At 37.8% G+C, this 15,853-nt stretch overlaps 1 protein-coding gene across 3 annotated transcripts in view; it reads right to left on the bottom strand.

Moving 5' to 3' along the window:
* Window positions 1–15,853, bottom strand: part of LOC132122718 (Golgi SNAP receptor complex member 1) — a 32,203-nt gene that overhangs the window by 6,218 nt on the left and 10,132 nt on the right. For all 3 annotated transcript variants that reach the window (XM_059533061.1, XM_059533060.1, XM_059533062.1), the window contains exon 7: window positions 1,036–1,065. In XM_059533061.1, coding sequence (XP_059389044.1) covers window positions 1,036–1,065 — 30 coding nt within the window. The remainder of the gene's footprint in view (window positions 1–1,035; window positions 1,066–15,853) is intronic.

Genomic DNA, 15,853 nt, shown 5'->3' on the forward strand with positions numbered 1-15,853 from the left:
AAATAAAGTGCATGCATCCATAATAAAACACAAGGCTCAGGGGGATGAATAAAGGCCTAATTTTCATGTGTTTTTGTCAAAGAAAAATATCCATATTTAAAACGTAATAAACACTTTTCTCTCACTTCCGGTATCATACATGGAAACCACTACAGGAGGTCTTTATTCAACCCCCCGGAGCGGTGTGAGGCACGTTTTATTATGGATGTGCATGCTTTATTTGATGACTTGTGGACTGTTAAACTGCAACACCCGCTCACTTCAATGACAGAGCTTTGAATAACCAGGACAATTTTTTATACGACTATGACTTGATTCGTCTGGAAGTATAAAGTCATAAGCACCTAGGATGCAATGAGGGTGAGTAAAACACAGTCTAATTTTCATTTTTGGGTGAACTAACCCTTTAATTGTAATATGCCTGAAATTAAATCAAATATAAATATTAAATGAAAAAGCTAAACAAAATGAAAGTTAAAGCACTAAAATTAATTGGAACTAACAAAAACTAAAATTTAATTGAACCTAAATATTAACATATACAAAATAAAAAAGCACATAAAAACACTACTAAATATTTAATTAAAATGAACACTGAAAAATATAAAATAAAAGCCATTTCAAAACATTAATAAATACTATAATAATATATAAATAATATTTAAATAACACTCTTGGTCTTGAGTTGAATTGTATGGAGAAAAACAGGTCACTCTTCAAAATTCCACAGAAGAAAGATTTGAAATGACATTAGGGATAATTAACGAAAGCATTTTCATTTTCTAACTTTAAGAGTTTAAATCCAATTTCATTTCTAATCTAGCAATAATCCGCTCAATGGAAAAGCAATGGGTCAGTGGTTTGTATCACTCCAATGACTGAGATCTTCCTCCTTGAGTTTATGACCCTTGGCTGGCTCTTTTTTCAACAGACCAGATATTTTAATAAAATGAATACAAATGGAAACTGTTGCCATTTATAATTGTGTAGCCCATGCAAGTGGTGTCTGAACTGTTTGTATAAAGTAAGACTTACCTTATTGTGTCATCAATGAGCCGATCTGAGCTGTAAGGAGACAAGAAGAAAGGAAAAAGAAAGGTGTTTAGACAATAACGAAGTGAATCTGGAGCCCTTTATCATCTTTGAGAGTCAGGTTAAAGGAATCAATCAATGGAAAACATGCTGTGAATGCTGATTACTTCACATGGACACCAGTAGCTTTTTCAATAAATTTGACGATAATGGATTTAAAAAGCAGTACAATAAAGGACTACTGTCAACATCGTCCATCGTCTACACACACACACACACACAGACACACACACAAACACCACAAGGCTAAAAATACATGGACACACTTGCTAGGGTTGTGCCGACAGACGATAGTATCGTGTATCGACGATAGTCAGAGATATCGACATAAGCAGATTTCTCTGTCGATAATCAAGATGATATTAGGCTCATTTTCCTATTAATGTATTAGATTATAATAATAATAACTATTATTTTTATTAGGCTGCTTATTAAAATAAAACTGCCCAGCTATTTCATTTCAGCATCACATTTCACACACACACACACACAGCGCGTGCGAGCGCAGGAGGATTAGAGCCTGTAGTCACTGAAACGGTCCGCCTTGACTCTGATAACTCGTTAAATCCATGAAATGAAAGAGATAGAAAACGAGGAGTTGGTGTCCCACACATTTAATGGCTGCTACACGACAACACGCTCTTCTCATACATGACAGATTAACTCTTTCTTGGCGTTACAAATAAAGTAAAGACAAAATATTAACAAGGCGGCAGAGCGAACTTATCATCCATAGTGGTTCTCACTTAGACCTTCTATTAGACTTATCACTTATAACACTCACTATGTGGTGATGACGTAGAAGGACTACGTGAGAACCACTATGGATGATAAGTTTGCTCTGCAGCCTAGTTATTATTTTCATGCACACCGCACTATAATGTGATGCATGCAAAAATATATTTGTTTCATTGTACTTTAACAAGTAATCTGAACGGCCTATATATGTGAACTATTTTAAACGAGCCCTCACTGAGTTTAATGTCACAGTTATGTTAGAATGCATCTCATTCTTGTTTCTGTTGCGGTGCGTCGAGCTTGTCATGAGGCGCGCGGTCTGGAGCGCTGTATGACTGATGCATCAGTTCAATTCAACTTTACTCCAAATATATGAACTTACCTGTTTTAAATACTTATTTAACTTGTTTGTTTATGCCCAATATTAGTGTTAAACTGTTGGACTTTAAATGAAATCTAATATTGATTTTCACCATTGACTGATTATGCAGAACATTTAGACTGATAACTTCCGCACACAGATGCGGCAAATTGTCACAAGACGCACGATATGACAGTTGTGTCCAACTATATATATGAACGTAGCAGTTTTAAATAAAGTATTTTTATATTTAATATTAGTTTATCAGTATGTTTTAAAGTATATTTTTTCAATAATTGGTGATTCCATAGGCTCTCTCAAGCACCTGCACGGTTTAAAAAACAAGAACAAAGAGTCTCTCTCTGGCTCCACCCATGCACCATAAGATCGTGTATCGTCGATCTCACGGGCTGACGATATGACGATTTGAAAAATGACCATATCGCCCAACACTAACACATGCATTTGCTGGACATTTATTTTCAAAACCAATTTTATGCACCTATTAATAATGTGTATAGTTGAAATGGCTAAATTTGTTCATCATGAGTCCACATACCTTTTTTTTGCCATGTAATGTATACCACATATACAAAACTACCAACAATTCTGCTATAAGACTCCATACTCTAGCAGCAAAATGAGTAAATATAATCCCATTCAAGATTAACAGATGATATTGATTGCAAATGGTGTGTGTGGGAAACAAATAGATTCACATTTCGTCACTGCATCTATTGCGCAGAAAAGACAATTATCTTATGTGAATGAAATTATCTTTCAGGAACAATTCTTCAATCTTGCACTACTGTCTACTGGAATGTCTCATTCCCACATCACGCCCATTTTTCTCCCCGAAAAGGAGATGCAAGCCTGCAGGGTGGGAATGAAATTCTATGCTCGCTCAAAATCACATCCTCTGTCAATTCAGATGACAAAGTCTCAGGGCCAGACCTCAGGGGAAAGAAAGTCCTCAATTCCCAGACAAATGGTTTTCGGTGCGACAGAGAGCTTCAATTTTGATTTACGAGAGAAAAAATGAGATTGCAAATTCTCCCTCAGATGCCTGCGAACTCTCTTTCTGTCTGCTTGGTTTGTCAGCAGCGGCGAGAGAAATCTGGCACACAAAAAGGCAGCTGGGAGAATAGAGTCTAACAGTCCACTTGCTGTTAAGCCCCACTACTGCAGGACAGGGCTCTGTCTTCACAAGCATATTAACTCACATCTTGGCTCCTGCTTATAAATGCTTTGAAGAAAGGTGCAGCAAATCTGATCCGAGAAGCTCTGCTCTGTCATCTTAAGAGCTTATGACTTTGACTGATCAAAGAGCCAAAACACTGCATTGGCAAAGACGAAGTATCCAAGTTCTCGGCTAGACTAATCATTATAAATTGTCCCAGTGGGTGCAAATGATGCTGATTTTGCGTGTTTAGTTTGCAATTAGCAGGACAAATATTTAGCATCCCGTGGGACTCGACTAAGCAGGTTCCTTTGTCATCTTCTGCATTTTATCTTGAAAAATAATTAATAAGTCTTCCTTAAGACTCATTAATCTACATCATCTGCATCGGACATATATCCACCTGGTTTCCTACAAAGAAAATTAAATTCAAAAGGAAATAAATCAGCTAGGGAGAAAGTTAATGAGAAGACAATGCAAAAGTTTTTTTCCCCATTAATCCTCATCCATTTTGAACTCAACAGCAGGGCTATTAGTTAAATTGCATTAGCTAGTATCACACATGACTGCCAATCTGAAAATTATAGTGCAACATTTTAGATCTGTAAAGCTTTCAGCAGAGCACATCTAGACTTGGGTTGCTGGCATACACATCTGGACTATGGTGAATATTTTATGAACGTGAATGTCCAATTATTAAATAAATTGTTTACAAATTGATATGAAAATTTAGAAAATTAACACTACCATTCAGAAGTTTGTGGTATTAGTATTAGATATTACATTTTTTTAAGTCTTATATGCTTACCATGGATGCATTCAATTGATTAAAAAGTACAGTAAAAACAGTAATATTGTGAAATAGTATTATAATTTAAAATAACGTTTTTATTATAATTTATGAAACCACATTTTTGATTCTAATTGGTCAGTCAGTAGTGACATTTGTACACATTAATGGATTATAATTTTTTTTATATCAAATCAATCTCTTGCCCTTATAATTATGTGCTTTAAAGCAGTGTACCGTACCATATTCTGTTTGTCTAATCTGAACTTGTTCATTCATCTTTGCTAGAAGCCACCTGTTAGCAACTGTTTTCTTCACAGAAGTTTTGCGTTTAGTGAACTAATAAAATATTTAAACTCAAATCAATATTTTGTGTCCAATTATTTACTGTGTGGGAAGCAGCAGTGTAAACTGCTTTGGGTCGGGGGCCTGATCAGCCTGTCAAAGTTTATTCTGCGATAACAACTGGATGGATATACATTATCCCTCACACATTTTAAAATGTCATTTATTCCTGTGATGGTGTGGCTAAATTTTCAGCATCATTTACTCCAGTCTTTAGTGTCACATGATCCTGTGTGCTTAATATTTTTGTGATGACCCAGGTACATCTGGATTTTTGAATGAAGTTCAAGTTCATGTTTATTAGATGTTTAATAGAAATATAATTTAAGACATTATAAATGCCTTTACTGACACTTTTTATAAATTTTGTGTCCTTGCTAAAAGTATTAATTCCTTAAAAAGATTCACTGACCCATAACATTTGAACAGCAGCGTATACTATAATAAAGTGATTCACTATTCATTCCTGGAATCATACACTGAACAGTGTTGTTTGGAAATGACGCTTAACCACAAAAGTCCCCACTTTCATCTGAGAAATACACAAGAGATGTGAAAATGGCTTGGTGAACAGTCCTATTCCACAGGGCCCAATAACCAACCTCTACAGACACACAAAAATGTGTGTCATACCCCATACCTCCCTTGAGTCTTTTGTTTCAAGAAGAGCTCATTGCAAACAATGTGCTCAGCATTTAATTTGCCAATTAGGATTGATACTGATAATGTTTCAGAGAAAAAAACTAAAAACAAAACATAGCAGTCAAGTCATTAGATCCTTGTCTCCAGGGAACTCAAGTATTAACAAATCTGACCTCCAGATATGACTATCCTTTGGAAAAGCACCTGTTTACAATAAAACAAAATGTGAACCTTTAACTTAAAATTAAAAACTAAATCTAAAGTAATTTTTCAATCTATTCATCATTAATCTATGCAACACATGAAGCACATGCTACACATGACGCACACAAACTGGTACTGTACTGATGCACAGCCTTTCAAGGCACTTCATTTCCTGAGATGCTTCATGTAATCAGGCATTATACTAATGTATTCAAATTTATCTAAAAAATGTGCATAAATAACAGTCTTCGCTAACACAGACTATTAAGACCTGCAATCCTAAATAAATAAATAACCAATACTTAATTTACAGCTTGCCAAAATATTGCATATTAAACAAAAAATATATTTGTCTAGCAAATATCTGAATGAGAAAAATACAGTTTTTAATTAAACTTCAGGAGCAAAACAGATGTTAGAGTTAGTACGGTTCATTTCTGGAAAGCAGTTCAAACTCTTATTTTCATGAATGGATTCAAACTCTAGTTTAATGATCTGTTTGTGTCAACACTCAAAATTATTCAAGAAACTCTATGCATTTATTAAAAAGTAAAATAAATAAGTTATTGTTGGTTTAAATTTATTATTTGTTGAAGTCAAGTTCAAACTGAATGCATGGTACTAAACTCCAACTCTAACATTAAACTAAACTTTTAACTAGTTTATATAGAGAGGCTGGAAGATGACTATATGAAAACACATACACAGCACACCTGTATGGTGCTGTGGACAACTGACAGTTATCAGGGGGTGACTTGTTGGTTTTACCCATCTGTCACCAGGCTGTGCTATAAAATGTGCATTGCTGCATCTGGGAGGGGCGTCAAGGTCCTATTCAAGCTGTGTTTTTATAGACTGAAACAAGACATGGATTTAGCTGAAAGATTTACTGCAGTTCTTTATCAGCTCCGAGGCAGACAGGCTATGGAAAGATGTCAGGGTCTGGCGCAACATATGTGACACAAAAGCTCCACTGTTGGAGAAAACTTTCCCTACATCTTGGCTTCTCCAGTCCTGAATGGGTTCATTAGCATAAGGGTAATTTAAAACCATTCTTCTTTTACCTCTCACTGTCTCTGTCACCTTCAGCCTTAAAGTTTTCTGCAAAACTTTAAACTTAAATTTTTAACTAAATATTTAGGAATATCACTATTGTTATTTTCTTTTGGGGGGGGGGGTGTTTGGTTTTGATCAAATAAATGTATGGTTAACATTAAAGAATTCACCAGGACAGACAGTAAGGTAATGTATGCAGCATGGATACTCCAAGGTCCACCTGACAGCTGTTGAAATGGAGTTCATTTTAAGCCATGGAAGAATTGCTCTAAAAACCAAAGCTAGGCACTGGATATTTAACATGAGTTTAAAAATGAGAAATGTACTTAAATGAGTGCTCATTATCAGTCATGAAGCCAGGTTTGCTCTTTTTCCCTAAAGCTGGCACAGAGAGGAATCTTGCTGGCTCATCAGAAAATCCACCTCATTGTTATTGGCTGACCTATGTGAGGCAAGATTTATACCCCAGCTCCACAGAGCTGACAGGAGGAGAGTGAGAGAGACGTCGAAGCCCCAGGCCGGTGAGCTCCATCTGCTGGATCCTCCACTCATGGAACGACAGGTGGAGAGGTTACCGTTGATACAGATAACATGTTAATATGATAATGAGCTAGAAGAGAGAGCTCACAGGTCAGGAAAACAATAGCTTTTCAGCTATTGCCTAATCTGGTCATAGTTTTCCAATAATATGGGATGACATTTCCGTTTTCTGTCTCCCAGCACCACAGAGAGCTAGAGAAAAAACACTGTGGGCTCGATAATGGAATTACAAAAGCTTTTGGCACAAGCTTCTCATTTAATGGTGTGCTCTGTTCCTTTCGCACCATGATGAGTATGGCAGAAATTAAGACTCAAGGTCACTCTGTCTTTGCTAAACTACTTTTACCATTTGTACTTTGATCTGTTTCACTGTTTTTGGTGGGAGAGTTGCCAAACTGAATCCCCACATCCAGAGGGCAAGAGAGAGAGTCTCTTCTAAATGAGCTAATGGACTTTAGCCGTACGGAAACACTTCAAATGCAATAAATAAATGGACACCTTGGAAACCCTACAATGCTCTGATCCCAAGTGTCCACCTTAAGTACAATAACAATTTCCTACAATATGCTAACAGCTTTAAGAAATGGAATCAAGGGATTCCAAGGGATAATATAATTGTATTTAAAAGTCTGAAGATGAGAATGGATCAGCAACAATGGAGGGCATACAGAAGCGTAAATTAATGTACACAATCCAAAACAAAGAGAGTGGATCATTATGATAAGATTTTTTTGGGTTACACTTTGTTTTAAAGTGTCCTTGTTACAGTGTAATTACACAAATAAGTACAGAGTAATATTAATTAACAACACACACATAGTATATGGTTAGCGCAAGGGTTTGGTTTGGAGTGCACACACACAGTAGTGAAGAAACACACACCGTTAACACACACCCGGAGCAGTGGGTAGCCATATAGCTGCGGCGCCTTGGGAGCAGCTGGGGGTTCAGTACCTTGTTCAAGGGTCTCACCTCACGAGACTGTGGTATTGAGGGTGGAAGAGAGCACTGGCTATTCACTCTCTGGTTATTCACAGGACCCAAATTTGACACCATGTGCCAAATGCAGATAGAAACTTGCAACCACTTTAATCTGTTTTTTGCTTTCAAAACAAAATTTATGACTTCTATTTATAGTAGATTTTAAGTATACTGTCATATATTGTATATAGCATAATAACGAACACAGTGCTGACTAATATAAATTAAAAATGGCATTTCATGTTAAAAGTTCAAATTCTGAATATGACTTCCAAAGACTCTCATGAACCTTCTAGCTACATCTGATATGAGTGGAGATGGGCCAAAACTCCCACAGGCATGACTGCAGAGTCCTTCTGTCTCCACACACACACACACACACACACACACACACACACACACACACACACACACACACAGAGAGAGCTGTGAGTGAAAACCAAGCCTCTCTGCTTGCCCTGTGCTCACGTCCCAAGAAAGAAATGTGCTCAGCACTTCAGATTTAGTGCTATGCAAGCAGAGCAAGAGAGAGGTGACAAGCTGCAAACATTAGAAAGCTACAATTATGGAAACTGGAGAATTAATATATTTTTGTGCTTCATTTGTGTATTTCTGTAAATAAAATAAAATAAAATAAAATAGTGTATATCTATAAGGTGTTTTTTTTTTTTTGGAAAGGACATGACATGGTCAAGTATGGTGTCCCATACTTGGAATGTGTGCTCTGTATTTAACCCATCCAAGTGCACACAAGACAGCAGTGAGTAGTGAACACACACACAGAGCAGTGAGCAGCCATTTCTGCTGTGGTGCCCTGGGAGCAGTTGAAGGTTCGGTGCCTTGCTCAAGGGTCTCACCTAAGGGTGTTGCAATATACTGGTATTGACGATAACTGTGACATTCAAAGCAACAATTATCGATATTAGGGATGGGCGTTTTCCGCAAATATCACATTCGAATATTTGAACTCACAAAAAACGAATATTCGAATATTCGTTTATTTAAATTAAGTTTAATGAGACAGACGTTATTTTTCAGGAACATTTATTGTTTCCATCATTTTGAACAAGCTTACACACAATAAGCTTGAACATTACACATCATGTTTTGTAGCTGAAAACCTTTAACAATGCATGCAAACAAACAAAAGTACAGATTTAAAGCAAAAAAAAAAAAAGTGAACAAAGAAAAAACGTAAAGCAGCCTGCAGCAATTAAGCTATTGTAGAACCTAGCCTACACTTAACTTTTAAACTTTTAAACTGTCAGCAAATCTTTTTTGCTTTTTTTTCTATTGTTTTACATGTTCTTGTTAAAAAATACGGGCAAAAAGTCGGCTCCTTTAGTCTGTTAACAATAAGGCCGGCAGCGGAGAAAACGCGCTCTGAAGGCACAGACCTTGTCGGGACTCTCAAATAACGGTGTGTTAAGCGAATAAGTATTTTGAAGCGCTTCGTGTTTTCGTTTCACCACTAAATGGGATCCTAATCATGGCTCCAGCAAGAACTGTTCCCACTCGTCTCGGCTGGACTCTCTGTAATCATCGCTGAGGAACTGGCTCAGCCTTTCCCGACGAGTGGGCATTGCCTTCTCTTCATCGTTGGTGGCGGCTGCTGCATCAGCACCACTCGCATCAAGGAAAATGTTCTGATAATGTTCAAAAAAGGTTTTTTTTCTTACTTCTCTCATGTTTTCATCGAGAAACCTGAGATGTTTGTGCCGAGGGTCTAGGGCAGACGCGAGAAGAGGAGTTTTCACTGCATTCTCCAAGTTAGCGGTGTTTATTCGTTGCTTGAGAGATGCCGCAACAATGTTCTTGAATTCGGTCACTTTCTGTGATTCTCCACGGCATATTTTAAGTACTGTAGAAAACCGCAGTTCTTAGGGGCGGTTCACATATCGCGTTTTTTGCGTGCTCAAGTTCGTTATTTCCAATGTAGGCGCGCGGTATGCGCGCTCATAATGGAAGCGACGTGGTTGCGATGCGATTTTCCAGGCGCGTCCGCACCGCATCGAGTTAAAAACATCTCAACTTTTCAGAATGCCGCAAGCAAACCGCGGGTCATGTGACAAGAACTAACCAATCAGCTTCATCCTTTCCCGTAACAACGTTGAAATCTCAGCCAAGATGAAGGAAAAGCTGATCATAGGTGTATATGGATTGCCATTTTTAAATAAATTTAGAAGCAGAGCTACTGAAAGCGATTTTTTTGTGCTGCAAATCCATTTATCCTTTGCTGAAATTTCCGCGTCTTCATGGAGAGAGCGCGTCATTGTTGCTTAGCAACGGCAGACGCCTCAGGAGCGCTTCTGCCCGAGCGCTTTGGAAAGGAGGAGAAAGCGCGATATGTGAACGGCCCTTTATTCATTCATTAATTATTTTTTGCTTGCATACATCTTCAAATATGCCATGGAGAATCACAGAAAGTGACCAAATTAGGTTTTATTGTGAACTTTTTTTTTTTTTTTTTTTTTGCGAAATTCGAATATCATTTTTATTTAGCCAATAATTAGAGCAGAACGAATATTCGAATGTTCGACTATCCGTGCACACCCCTAAATCGATATAGTGTTAATTTAGTGTGTGACGATATACCGGTATTAGTGATAACTGCAATATTTAAAATGAACAGTTCTCTTATGATAACACCACATGTAAATACTCCAGTGCCAATACCTGGTCGAGCGCCCAGGTGGCAGCTCGCAGCTGCTCCGAGGAGAGCCACGTTCAGCAGAGCAAGTTGCCATTATTTTACTAGTCACAGAATGGGAAACGTTATATTAACCTGTTATCAGCGGTTTTCGGTGTTCATATATTGAAGTAAAGGATGATTATTTTAATAAGTACTGCGTTTCCTTCACTTGTTTTTGTATTTGCAATCAATACGGCCTGTGCGTAGTAACACTTTTATTTTTTCAAATCTATTAAGCTAAAACTGATCTTGAAAAACTGAGTGCTACATTAAGCTCTGTAAAATGTTAAGTTGGTCGCAGTGCCATGCACTTAATGTTTCATCTGCAGTTATTCTTCAATACGGTTCATTAGTTAATTACATTAGTTAACATATAAATAAATAATAATCAACAATATTTCCACAGCATTTATTAATCGTAGTTCATGTTAATTTCAGCATTTACTTATGTGCATTATTAAAATCACAAGTTGTTTGTAAACATTAATGCACTGTGAACTAACATGAACAATGAATGACTCGATTTTTATTACCATTAACAAAGATTAATAAATTGTATTGTAATGCATTGTTCATTGATGTTAGTTAATACATTAATGTTAACAAATGACATCTTATTGTAAAGTGTTACCATTAATATTTTTATCATGAACTTGACAGTATTTTCTATCTTTTTATTTCATAGAGCTGCTAAGAAGATGAAGAAAGCCAGAGTCTTGTGCCCTGCGTTTATCAGTATCCTTATGTTACTTGGGTGAAAAAGAAAAACTCAATAAACAAAGTAAAAAATCTTTTGACTGATATCGACTGAAATTGTCTACAATGTGTTTCCACAATCTCCCTCTCTGTTTTCTCTGAGTGCTCAATGTAATCTATGAGTCATACTGTCATAGCCGTTAATGTCTTTAAATGGAATTCCTGATAGCATTGACTTCAATTACTGTTTACATTGGAATGGGCTCAAGCAATAACACCAAAGATTACTTCCTCTCTGAGAGCTAAGAAGCATGTTAAAGGAAGATGAGACGACAACCACAGCCCAAATCATACATACGCAGCTCTTGTTACTTATCGTACTGCTTATGGATGTACTGTATGTCAACAATACCAATGGTGTGATAATTTGGATCATATTCTATCATACATAAATGTTCTATATAGTTAACACAGGACCTAAAAAAGAAAAAGAAAGGGAAAACAACACAGAGCGCTGCAAAAGTAAATGAAGTGTCTATGCCCTGTGTTTGCCCCCATAGCAGACTCTGGTGTGAGGCACTGGACTGAGAGAAGTAAGGGCACACTGATGCTGAGAAACAAAGCGGGCATGTGGCCAGGACTGCAGGGAGAGAGAGAGAGGCGCACACATACACTCTCAGCATTCAGCAAGCTTACAGTCTCAACTGTGCCAATTACCACTCAGCACACGAGCAGCAGGTCAATGCAAGTGAATCTAAACTGAATCTATAGAGCAAAAAGTAACCGCCCAATTTATAGATGCCTTGGTTCTGTAAGTATAATTCACATGTATTTTCCCTACAGGGAATTCAAAAACAAACAAAACACAAAAACTGTTCATTCATAGTCAGTGTACATTAACAATATTGTATAAAAACAATATACTTTATATTTAGCCTAATATGTGGCAGGATGTTCATATCATTCTGAGAACCAGAAAAAATATGTATATCAGAATCAGAATCAGAATCAGAAAGAGCTTTATTGCCAAGTATGCTTGCGCATACAAGGAATTTGTTTTAGTGACATAAGCTTCCAGTAAACAGACACACAACAACACACAGAAAAAAAAAAAAAAAAAAAAAAAAAAAAAAAAAAAAATTACGGGAGAATTACAAATTGGCAAATAAATAAGTGTATAAACAATTGTGCTATAAATGATAATGGAATAGGATCGAGTGAGATGCAGGAATGTTCTAGGATGGAGGGGTAACAAATAAATATAAGGATATTGCACATTTTTGCATAAGCATAAGTTTAAGTGGGAAACATTTAACTGTTCATGAGGTAGATTGCCTGGGGGAAGAAACTATTCTTGTGCCTTGCTGTTCTTGTATTTGCGGCTCTGAGGCGCCGGCCAGATGGCAAAAGTTCAAAGATGGGGTGACTTGGATGTGAGGGATCCAGAGTGATTTTCTGAGTCCTTTTCCTCACTCTGGATGTGTACAGTTCTTGGAGGGTGGGCAGGGGAGCACCAATAATCCTTTCAGCAGTCCGAACAGTTCTCTGTAGTCTTCTGATATCTGATTTTGTAGCTGAACCAAACCAGACAGTAATTGAAGTACACAGGACTGACTCAATGACGGCTGAGTAGAACTGTTTCAGCAGCTCCTGTGGCAGGTTAAACTTCCTCAGCTGGCGAAGGAAGTACAACCTTTGTTGGGCTTTTTTCACAATGGAGCCAATGTGATTGTCCCACTTCAGGTCCTGAGAGATGGTGGTTCCCAGGAATCTGAATGACTCCACTGCAGCCACAGTGCTGTTCATGATGGTGAGTGGGGAAAGTGCAGGGGGGTTTCTCCTAAAGTCCACAGTCATCTCCACTGTTTTGAGCGTGTTCAGCTCCAGGTTGTTAAGACTGCACCAGACAGCCAGCTGCTCAACCTCCTGTCTGTAAGCAGACTCGTCACCGTCCTGGATGAGGCCGATGACTGTAGTGTCGTCTGCAAACTTCAGGAGCTTGACAGAGGGGTCTTTAGAGGTGCAGTCGTTGGTGTACAGGGAGAAGAGCAGAGGGGAGAGAACACATCCCTGAGGGGCACCAGTGTTGGTGGAGCAGCTGTTTGACATGAATTTCCCCAGTCTCACTAACTGTTGCCTATCTGTCAGAAAGCTGGTGATCCACTGACAGATAGAGCTAGGAACAGAGAGCTGGGTCAGTTTGGTCTGGAGGGTTGTTGGGATGATGGTGTTGAAAGCCGAACTAAAGTCCACAAACAGGATCCTCACATAAGTCCCTGTTTTGTCCAGATGTTGCAGGATGAAGTGCAATGCCATGTTGATTGCATCATCCACGGACCTGTTTGCTCGGTACGCAAACTGCAGGGGGTCCAGTAAGGGTCCAGTGATGTCCTTCAGATAAGCCAGAACCAGTTTTTCAAACGACTTCATGACGACAGACGTTAGAGCCACAGGTCTGTAGTCGTTAAGTCCTGTTATCTTGGGTTTCTTTGGAATGGGGATTATGGTGGAGCGTTTGAAGCAGGAAGGCACTTCACACAACTCCAGAGATCTGTTGAAGATCTGTGAAAAGATGGGGGCCAGCTGGTCAGCACAGATTTTCAGACAGGCTGGTGTAACGCCATCTGGGCCTGGTGCTTTTCTTCTTTTGTTTTTCTTGAAGACCTGGCGCACATCATCTTCACAGATTTGAAGAGCAGGAGGTATGGAGAGGGGGATTGCAGGAGGTGTTAATGGTTGTGTAGGGAGATGGTCAGAGTGGGTGTTGGGGGTTTCAAATCTACAATAAAACTCATTCAGGTCGTTAGCAAGTCGTTGATTAGCCTCAGTGCAAGGGGATGGTGTCTTGTAGTTTGTGATGGCTCTCAGTCCTCTCCAAACTGAAGTAGAGTCGTTGGAAGTAAACTGGTCTTCCAACTTTTTAGCATAGGTCTTTTTAGCCGCTCTAATCTCTTTGTTCAGTGTGTTCCTGGCCTGATTGTACAAGACCCTGTCCCCATTATACACACACACAAACACACACACACATATATATACACATACATACATACATACATACACTAATCAGTTTTTAGGTTTCAGACTATTTTTAGCCAAACTTGGTACAAAGAGGATTCTCAACTGTTATGAAAGATATAACAGAATGATTTGACATGAATATAACTGTACTAATGGAATATGTGCATAAAATGTCCATAAATTTCCCATTCTATACAATGTATCTACTCATCACGTCTAATTTGCATATGAATGTGTTCTTGGAGCTAACCATAATGAAAAGTGTAATAATGTAAAAGTGTTCATTTAATTTGATCCAAACTACGAAAATATTAATAGTTAAATTATTTATTATTATTTCAATTTAAAATGTTTTTCAATATTTTTAAGGGTTTTGTACTCCTATAATAGCAAAGCAGCCATTACTCCAGTGTTCAGTGTCACATTATTCTTCAGATTTGTATTCTTATGATCAATGTTAGATGTGCTGCTTAACATTTTGAATAGAAAGTTTAAGCTAAACTTTTGAATGGTAGAATATACAATATATGGCTCTACAAGGAATTCATCAATTAACCCTCTGAAGTCAATTAACACGTATACGCGTTATGGGGCATTTTCTCCTGATAACCCCGAAAAGAACTTAAATTACACTTTCAGTTTTGACCGTACAGATAAGAGCAATACATCAATCAAATCTGTAAAGGGTCTACTTTTTTTGGAAATACTCAACGAAGAGACATGAGAGAGATATCTATAGAAAGCCTGACATGTCTACTTTTAAACTAAATAACTGCTGCCGAAAACAAATATTCTGTGATAAAGTAATCCATATGAAAACAACGCAATGTCCGTTTTTCACATCTCCCTTCATAACATGTAATGTGGCCACGCTGAACGTGCTGTTGAGATTCTAATGTTTCACTGAAGCACGCGGCTTAAATACGCCCATACAGGAAACAAAGCAGCGAGACTGTTCTTCAAGTTTTTTTTTTTTTACTGTTTGCTTCGCGATGAGAGGAATAAGACATAATTCAACCCAAGAAAATGTGATGTGGATTACCTCAGGATTTGAGATTTGGATTTAATCCGTGTATCATTCGTTCTTTCGTTTTTCTAATTGAAACCAAAAATGGAAAAATAAAAAAACGACTTTTTTTTTTTATCTGTTTCCAAAACCAAAATGAAAAAACAGATAAAGCTTCGTTTTCCGATTTTCAAATTTATGCTAATATGAAGAATTTAAAAAACGGATATCAAGCGTGTGTGTTTCACGTTGGTGTTTTCGTCTGATGCTAGTTAGTGACGGTCATTCTTGAACGATTCGATCATTTTAAATGAATCTTTAATGTGACTCGGGAAGAACGAGTCGTCTCTGGGAGTGATTCGTTCAGTCGCGCATGCGCAAAATTCTATAGTTTCTGTACAGGAATAGTCTAGTTCACCCGTTTCAGTCAATGCAGTGGGAGCTGGTGTTAGAGAATTGATTAGTTAATCTCTTGAGTCTTTCGGGTTTTCGAGTCGCTCCTCACGTGACAG

Source organism: Carassius carassius, chromosome 41, assembly GCF_963082965.1.
Source record: "Carassius carassius chromosome 41, fCarCar2.1, whole genome shotgun sequence".
Taxonomy (NCBI): domain Eukaryota; kingdom Metazoa; phylum Chordata; class Actinopteri; order Cypriniformes; family Cyprinidae; genus Carassius; species Carassius carassius.